We start from the raw sequence: 9,368 nt of genomic DNA, 5'->3' as shown, positions 1-9,368 counted from the left end.
CATACACCCTTAGATTAGTCAGATTCAGATTCAGATTTTGAATCATATTCAAAGTTTCAAACAAACACGGAGTCTGAATGCCATTAGCAATTTTCGCCTCCCGCACGTATTGTTGACGTAGTTTTACTTTTAGACGTTGGATTATGTTCATCTCTAAAACCTGCCGTCCGATCTAACTAGCCTAAACAGCCCCTAGATACATAACAAACACGTCTCTTTTTCTCTCTTTCGCAATTTTTCTTTCTACTCGCTCTCTCTTCCAACAGGAAAAAACTCAAACTAAATCTTCAATCGGCTGTATTTCGAACAATTAATAGCGGAGATCGCCAATTAAATCGAACTTTACTCTTATTTGATTAGGTATGTACATTTCCCATATCAAATTTTTTTCCTACTATTTTCTATGATTCTAGGGTTCTGTCAATTTTAGGGATTTTGTATTTGAGTTTTATATCTGATTTACGTATGTTTATCGATGGTTTTGAACGGTTTGTTATTCATTGATGACTCCAGTCTCAATATTTAGTGTAGAATTTTCATCTTTTCATCATAATTTGGATGCAGTGACTACTGTATGGATGTAGTGAATATTGTATTGTCGAACATTAAATCTGGATTAGATAGTCTTAATTTGATCTATCTGATATGTCAAATTGATATGTTAGTTGTGATGAATATCGACCACTGAAAATGAGAATACTTGGAGTCACAAAGTTGAAGATTACTTGCACGATTGAAGGCCATGAATCCCAAGTCCAAATCAACATTCTTTGAAATCGATGAGTTGAGATTCAAGAGGGGGTTTTGAAATTTGTGTTGATGATTTTGATTTGGGAATTGTTTTGGTTTATGGCCTGGCACTTTGTTATTCGAGAGTTTGATCTTCCAAGGATAATTCTGAATACGAAAACTGTTTGTAGTTTACTTCAGGGATTGAGTCTAATGTTTCAAAATTTGGGTTGTATTGCAAGTGACTGTTGGAGGCATAGATATGCCATGGAAGTGTTCGACTAAATGTCGATTAGAACATATACTGAAAATGCACAAGTTGAATCATTTTGAAACAAGTTATGATTTTGTTGTTTGAAAATACCTCGCTTAGGTGTGTTTTAATTCTAAACAGAACAGACTGGAGAAGCGTGGAAAAGCAAGTTAAAAACAAAGAATTACAATTTAGTGTCTAGGATTTTTGGTTTGTTTTCGTTAATATTATCTTCTTTTTAATCTGTATCAATGATTTTAGTTCTTACTTCTTAGGCTTACATAACATTTCTATCTATATGTTGTGGGTTTTTACTGTCACACTCGGATTAACTGCTATTGAGGGTTAATTCAGTCGATATTTGAGGACACAGAGTCTTGCTACCATTTAATAAAGAAGTTATTCAGAATATATGTCATATTTGTAGAGCTTTTTCATTGATAAACTCATGAGCAAAAGTTGAACAAGTGCGAAACTTCCTTCAATATATGTTTTTAGCCGTGAGATCAGCGCCATGTAAGAATGTATGTTCAGCAACCTGTTTTGGTTGATTGAAAAAACCTTAATTTTATAACTTATAAGTTGTTTGGTTTCGCTTAGCTCCATCAATGTTAAGATTTATTTTCATAACAAGCCTTTGGATTTGGTTTCTTCTGTGCTGCGTTTACATTTCTATTTGCTGAATTTCTTGCGAAGTGGAGAGAACTCATTATCTATCTTGAGGGATGAAGCAGTGAAAGTAGAGCAATACGAAGAGTTCACACTGGAATTTTGTAGGAGTTAGGCAATGTACTTATGCTTCATGGCAGAGATTGCAAGTGTCTAGGTTAAAGAGTTTTAATGGGCGCGTATTTAATACTGGGATAATTGAATTTCTTAAACATTGGTTAGTATGAAAATCTATTCACATGTCAGGATTTTATTAGCATAAGAACCAAATAAAATTTGTGATACATGTGTTGATCATATGATGATGATAGCTTTTGGTGGATGCAGGTACCATTCGACATGGAAGAGCCACAGGCGTAGTGTTTTTTGACGTGCAATGCACGTGCTCCCTACTTGTACATATAAATACGATCCAAAACGGCCGTATATCACTGTCAAAATTCTTTGTTGTAAACGTTTTAGCTGGAACCTTGAAAACCTGAAAACTCTTTCAGAAGAAGAAGCTAGAAATCTTGGAATTGGGCGGTTTTGTTTCAAACTGTAAATTAGGGTTTCTGAGCGATAATTGAAGATGAAACAATCATCCAAAGACCCCTTTGAAGTTGCTTTTGAAGAAGATGAAGACGAAAACAATGAAGAAGAAGAAGAAAATCATACTACTACTGCAAATAATAATAATCAATCAGTGAAACTAGAGTTAGACGAAGATTACGACGAAGAAGATGAAGAAGAAGAAGGTAAAGAGAAATCAATTGAATCTCCAAATAGAGACAATGAATTTGATGAGGAAACCCCAACAGCAACAACAATAAATCGGCGACCTGGTAAAGAAGTTGTTATTGCTGATGGTGGTGGTGGTGGTGATGATGAATTGAGAAGAACTGGTAATGTTAATGAAGTAGCATCAACCGGAAATCAGAGAAATAAGAAGAGGAAAATTGTAAAGAGTAGTAATAAAGAAGATGAAGATGAAGAAGAGGATGAGAATATGGATGTTGATCTTGTTAAGTTTACACCTACTGGTGATCCTGCTAAGATGGCCAAAATGCAGTAATTACTTAACCCTAACACCCTCTTTCATTTTGTTTTTGATGATTTGTTATTTTAGATTATGCTAAGTAATCTGTGTCAGTGAATTGTGATAATACCCATTCGAAATTGAATTATGAATTGTTTACTAGCTAGGGTTAAATAGGGCTTACAATCTTGCACATAAACATAGAATTTCCTCTGTATGATATTTAGAGAGTTGGAAAGACCCATTGGAATTGAATTCTGCATTGTATGCTAGGGAGTTTATTTCCTTATAATGCTTAAGATCTTTACATGGATACATAGAACTCCCGATATTTGGAGAGTTGGATTGTGTTTAGATTCACTTCGTACTAGAGATATGAGTGAATTTACTTTGCTCTTCTTTTGTTAAAGCATATGGGGCTATGAGCTCTTATAGTTCTAACATTGTTTTAATCTAGGGCAATTCTAAGAATATAGGTATGTAATCTGAGATAAAGCTCAGTGAGAATTTGTGAAGTATTTTCTTGATGAATTTTGACATTGTCACTGCTACCGAATAACTTTAATTCATAATAGGAAATTTTGTTTGTGATAAGTATGAAGCTTATGATTATTGTAGTGTGGAGTAACCTATAAAACGTATGCTATATACACGTGAAGTATTGAGCCACAATTGTTCACAGTTATATACCTAAATCAGCATCTCCTGTAGAAAAGAATGGAAAACTTGTAAAGAGTTGACCAGTATACTAGGGAGTTTATTTCATTATAATGCTTAAGATCTTTATATCGATCCATAGAAATCTCGATATTTAGAGAGTTGGATTGTGTTTAGATTCTCTTCATACTAGAGATACGAGTGAATTTACTTTGCTCTTCTTTTGTGAAAGCGTATGGGGCTATAGGCTCTCAAGGTTAAGGCAATTCCACAAATATTGGTGTGTAATCTGAGTAAAGCTTAGGGAAAAGATGTGAAGTATTTTCTTGATGAATTTTGACATTCTCACTGCTCCCGAATAACTTTAATTCATATTAGGAAGTTTTGTTGTTATAAGTATAGAGCTTATGATTATTGTGGTGTGGAGATACCTATAAAAACTATGTTGTATATACGTGAAGTGTTGAGCCACAATTGTTCACAGTTGTGTACCTAAATTAGCATCTCCTGAAAAGTGGAAAACCTGTAAAGAGTTGACCAGTAGATGCTTTGGCATGATGCATGTATATTCAATTTCGTTTGTTGACAATAATGGAATTCTTATCTCCAGGGAAATTTTACCTGTAAAGAGTTGACCAGTAGATGTTTTGGCATGATGCATGTATATTCAATTTCGTTTGTTGATAATAATGGAATTCTTCTCTCCAGGGAAATTTTATCGCAGTTGACAGATGAACAGATGAGTAGATATGAATCCTTCAGAAGGTCAGGGTTTCAGAAAGCTAACATGAAAAAGGTGTGCGTTTTTTTTTTTAATATCATTATTTCATTTGATTTTGGATTTAAATAGGCCTTTGGACGCTTGCTGATTCATTGTTTTGTTCAGCTCTTAGCAAGCATCATCGGAACTCCAAAGATCTCAGTACCAATGACAATTGTTGTATCGGGGATAGCCAAGATGTTTGTTGGAGAGCTAGTTGAAACAGGCAAGTAAATGTTTTCTCTTTTATTAGATGGTAACGGTTGCATTGTTTCCATGGTTTATGAATTTAAACATTGTCTGTAAATTCATTTGTACCTCAATGACCTCTCCCCTTTAGGTAATAGGATAAAAAGATTCGCAGACAATTCAATTCATGAGAGTAGATTCACCTGCTGTATAACTTCCATGACTCTAGTTAGCAGTTTCTTTACACAATAGGTTTATGTTGCGATGGAAGTGGAGTGGGTAGGGTAGCATAGAAGCCTTCCCTGAATGTTCTCTCTCTTCCTAGGTTGCGGTGGCTCGATGCATTCGTAGCTTTGTTATAGCAAATATGTATAAAGGTACAATGCTTAATTAGTGTGGTAGGCATGGGCATACTTATACTTGTAGTGCCATATGGTTCTTTTTAGGGACTCTCCCATATGGGTTGGGTTAGGTGGGGGTTGGAGGAGATTGCCATCCTCTCCTCGCATTTATGGTTGAATTTGTCTGGAGCTTAGCATCTTGAATGTCATTGTTACAAATATTGGAAAACTAATATTGTGTGCTGATGGACAGGTAGGATGGTTATGACAGAGAGGGGGGAGACTGGACCCATCAGACCTTGTCACATCAGGGAAGCCTATAGAAGGCTAAAGTTGGAGGGAAAGGTACCAAAGAAATTTGTTCCTCGGCTCTTCCGGTAGGTGTAGTGTTGGAGTTGCTGCTTAAGGGTGCAACTTGGATTGCTTCTGTTCACCATTTATGCGTCTCATCATTTAATAGCCTAGAGATTTAGCAATCTGAGTATATTAAATCTCTCATCATTGTTATCATGGACTAACACTTGAGGATGACCTGTAAAGTTCAAGTAGAAGTATGAATAATAAATTCATGGAAATGATCTTTTTTTGATGGAATTCTGGTTTATGCAACCGATTTTTAGTGTCGTGCAACACCCATGTCCGTCCAAAATAGAACCATCGAGCTGAGATTTTTGCACACCTTTTTTCTCGATGTAGTATGAATGCTAAAGCAGCGATATTGGTGCTAAATGTTGCCGATAATGAACCTTGAGCTGAGATTGTAACTAGTGATTTAAGGCATTGAAGGTAAGCCTCAAAGATATAAGAGTGTAGAGTCTTTATAATCCTGTGTTTTGGAATTTGATTTTGTTTTTGTAGTCATCTTCTCAATCCAAAAGGAAGCTTGTGTGGCTTAGTCCAAAGCCCAAAAACCATGGCAGGTTCTCCCTAGGGGTTTAGACACGCAGGCCAGGAAAATAAAATAATAAAAAAAAAGTGAAACATTATTTCCTCCTCTCCACTTCTCGCTTTAGTTTCAAGAGGAGTTCAGCAAGTCACAAGTTTGCTTCAAGAAGTTGCTACAGTAAGCATCCTTGAACTTGAAGCCAACAACGGTTTCGTGGTATAGTTGGTTATCACGTGAGTCTAACACACCTGCTATAAAAAGAATTATGTTGAACCATCTAATAAAGATGCGAAAGCAACTGAATACAGATGCTGCTTTCTGCTCTAATAATGGTGCTTGTCCAGTGGCGGCCAGAAACAGTGCAGCAAAAATTGTCCAGTGGTGACAATCGACTGGCAAATTCTTGGAAGAACTCAATGAGGATTTCAAATCTAAGGATATCAAGATGATTTTCTATTTCTTTTGTTCTAAACTTTTTCTAGTACTGCCACTTTGATGTCTGTAAGGCTTTTAACTTTGGCAGTTCTTTGTTTATCAACTCCGAGGAGAGCTTTTCAATTGTATACGTATGAGTTGATGTTTGGTTAGATAAATTGTGGCTGCTGCTGGGGTTTCGATCTAGATCTCCTGACAGACTCCTAAACAGTGGACATATTTCTTAAGTGTCTCCAACCAAACATTCCGGTAAACAAACATTCTATAGGCCTTAATATATATAATCCTCAAGTGCACATTTGCTGGAAACTGCGACGTCCTATAACCAGAATCCATGGAAGAGGTTTTCTTCTCAGAGGATTTGAACTGAAATTTGACTTGTTGTTATTTTGGCATTTCTTGGCATTCCTTGTTATAGAATCCAGTTCCGATTTTGATCTCTTTCGCCAATTTGAACTTGATAGCTTTCTGAAAGTAACTCTTAACCAAGATTATAAGAAAGTTTAGTGGCGGTGTTGTCTGGTGGTAAGTCTAACTGTATCAAAATGAAAATTCTCCCAGGGAATGGAAACAGTGGTCTTCTTGTCTGGTGGTTAAGGGGTCATTTTTTGTTTTTGTTGGGCTAGAAAGCTGGGCAAATGGATCAAATATTCATTCTACTCTGGTTCTGCGCTTCATTCTATTTTATATTAAGATTTCATTCTTGTTCCGCCTCCGACTAGGGCTGCACATGGGACGTGACGGTACGGGTTTTTGGGTTAGTATTTGTACCTCCATATGGCCGGTACCTGTACTTTGTATCTTGTACCTGTGTAGTACGGGACGGGACCTGTACCTGTTTAACTCGGGACGGGACGGGTCCGGTTCTTTACCCGTAGCATATCTACTTATGTAAAAAAAAAAGCAAAAATACTTGAAAGTTCTAAGCTTAAAAACTTTAACTTTTAAGTGTCTTAAGACCTGAATTCATACATTAACAAAAATCTTTAAACTTCTAAATTCAACAACGTTGTTTAAAACTTCAAATAGAAAAAACAAAAAGCAAAGCAAAAAACAATATTTCGGCTTTGGTAATTGACCCCTTCTATAAGTTTGCTGCAACTCCAAACACCAAGCATCCAAGACCTGCAACTCCAAACATCAAGCATCCAAGACCTCTGACAGTTGAACCACACCCAAGATCTCTGCAACAACAATATATATATATATATATATATATATATATATATATATATATATATATCAATGAACCACTGATTCAAATAAATCATAATCAAACAAAGAAAAGTTTATATTACCTTCCTCATCCTTAGAGTTATCATCTGGTACATAATCAGCTAAAAGATCAAGATCAATGGGTTTGCTTAACCAGCTTTGACAACAGAGCAAAGCCTCAACTGTTCTTGTAGACAAAGAACTTCTCCATGGACTAAGCACACGCTTTCCGGTGTTAAAAGCTGATTCAGAGGCAACCGAAGACACTGGCATGGCTAATATATCCTTTTCCATACATGAAATTATCTTATACCTGCTACTGTTAGCCTGCCACCAAGCCAGAATATCAAAACTAGACTTGCTTGTATTGTTTCCATCAGATTCAGACTCATCAAATACTTCCATTAAATACATATCCAACTCTAATGTATTGTTTACTATCCTCACCTGGCTTTTGGGGTTCAACCACCGATAACTGTTGTCCTTTCACCTGCTTCTTATTAGGATTCTGGGTGCAATGCTTCAAATGTTTCCATAATCCAGGCGTACCATTCTTTTGACTACCGGCTTTCAATTTCTTCTTACAATGCTTACATTCTGCCCATTCCCCATTCAATTTTATAAAATCATTCCAAACTTTTGAACTGGATTTCGGCTTCGCGGCTACATCACCAGCAGTAGTTGTAGCTTCGGTTGGAGCAGATTGTTCAGCTTGCTGAGCATCAGCAGAAGGTGCAGGTACAGATGTAGGGTGAATAGAGGAACCAATTTCAGTTGCAGCTTCACTTTGAGTTGTATTTGCATCCATCTGAAATGAAAAACAAAAGTTAAAGTGTTAAACAAAACAGGGCCAGGGCCACCTGCATCTTAGAGCAGATAAGAGTAACACAATGACTCAGAACTATAATCTTTCCACAACAAGAGATCAAACCAAAGATGACCAATAGACCGTAAATAAACCTAAAATCATCACAAATACTTAATAAATATCATAATTACGAACAATCCACTACAAATTAGGTTCACTCGTAACCTAGATTTCTCTTCCTAACTGATTAATCAACCAGTTTAGAACAAATTAAACTAAAAAAATCAGAAAAAGAAAAAACAGTAACAAGACTACGGTAAAGAACAATAACGAGATAACATATTAACATACCTAATAGAGTAGAAAATTCACAATCAGACTCCGACTAGAAGGAAATTGGTGCCGGGATTCTGTGACAATCACAACAACTCACTTAGAGAAGAAAAGAGAGATGAGATAAACAAGTAAAATTAGGTAAATGAAACTAGGATTTGAAATGAAACTCACCGTCTTCTTCAAAGAAACTATTGGTTAGCACCACAAATTCAAAGGAATTACAGAAAGCTAATCTGAATTTCAAAACCAATTTCACATAACCATGTTGCAGATCATTCTTTCAATTTCAAAAGAAATTACACATCCTTAGATTATAACAAAGACTTACTTATGGAAATGCCTGAAATTGAGATATGTTTCTCACAAAAAATTCAATTCATTCATACCCAAACATAACTGAAGCTTATCATGATTTCTTAGTTCCATACAAAATCAAAATCAAAATCTGAAAATAAATAAAAACCAAAATTGAACCCAAAACATAAAACTAGAGATTAAAGATGACCTTACCTCGATTTTCAGTAGCAACTGAAGAATTATCACTGACAGATGACCTCAAATCTCCGTTCTCTACTTCCAAATGCAGTATTATTCAAAACGAAATCTATTAGAACATGAACCTTGTTCTTCAGAGTACATAAACCCAAAAAAAAAACACAAAGACCAAAGAACAAAGAGGATTAAACGATCTTCAGATTCTTCACCTCTTTGTTGATACAAAAGAAAAACAGTTCTTCAGAGCAGATCCATTTACGTAAATGGATACTGAAGTCTTATACAGATGATGATGATGGAAAGGAAATCAAAACTAAAAGTTTGGCATCTTCTCTTCTCTGAGAGGAAACTGAAAAACGAGAGAGGGAAGAAGGAGAAGGAAACGAGGAGAATGTCCGAGAATATGATGGAGACTAAGAAAAGGGTATAACCCCTAATATCAACGGCCAGGATTTAATCCTAAAATCAACGGATACAGATCCTCGGTACTACGGGACGGGACGGGAATAGCCTAGAACTGTTACTTGTACGTACTATAGGCACGGTACCAGTTTTTGGTACTTGTACCTGTCCCGTA

At 36.0% G+C, this 9,368-nt stretch overlaps 1 protein-coding gene across 3 annotated transcripts; it reads left to right on the top strand.

Annotated features, from left to right (window-relative positions):
- Positions 1-236: 236 nt before the first annotated feature.
- Positions 237-5,238, top strand: LOC113280905 (transcription initiation factor TFIID subunit 11-like). Of its 3 annotated transcripts, none has more exons than XM_026529510.1 (6): positions 248-360; positions 1,717-1,868; positions 1,979-2,701; positions 4,035-4,122; positions 4,213-4,312; positions 4,870-5,238. In XM_026529510.1, the coding sequence occupies exons 3-6, from the start codon at positions 2,223-2,225 to the stop codon at positions 4,995-4,997; spliced, it is 795 nt and encodes a 264-aa protein (XP_026385295.1). In that variant the 5' UTR covers positions 248-360; positions 1,717-1,868; positions 1,979-2,222; the 3' UTR covers positions 4,998-5,238. The 3 variants fall into 3 exon arrangements, with proteins under 3 accessions (XP_026385293.1, XP_026385295.1, XP_026385294.1); XM_026529509.1 differs by having other exon boundaries at positions 1,679-1,868; XM_026529508.1 differs by lacking the exon at positions 1,717-1,868 and having other exon boundaries at positions 237-360.
- The last annotated feature ends 4,130 nt before the right edge of the window (positions 5,239-9,368 follow it).

The sequence above is a fragment of the Papaver somniferum genome, chromosome 5, assembly GCF_003573695.1.
Source record: "Papaver somniferum cultivar HN1 chromosome 5, ASM357369v1, whole genome shotgun sequence".
In the NCBI taxonomy this organism is placed as follows: domain Eukaryota; kingdom Viridiplantae; phylum Streptophyta; class Magnoliopsida; order Ranunculales; family Papaveraceae; genus Papaver; species Papaver somniferum.
Note: the sequence above shows the minus strand (reverse complement) of the source record. Positions and strands in the feature narration are given on the sequence as shown.

Excerpts from the sequence above, each read along its gene's own strand:
- LOC113280905 (XM_026529508.1), top strand. The coding sequence starts at position 2,223 with ATGAAACAATCATCCAAAGACCCCTTTGAAGTTGCTTTTGAAGAAGAT. Across the intron at positions 2,702-4,034 it reads GCTAAGATGGCCAAAATGCA|GGAAATTTTATCGCAGTTGA; the intron begins GTAATTACTTAA and ends TCTTCTCTCCAG. Across the intron at positions 4,123-4,212 it reads AGAAAGCTAACATGAAAAAG|CTCTTAGCAAGCATCATCGG; the intron begins GTGTGCGTTTTT and ends TGTTTTGTTCAG.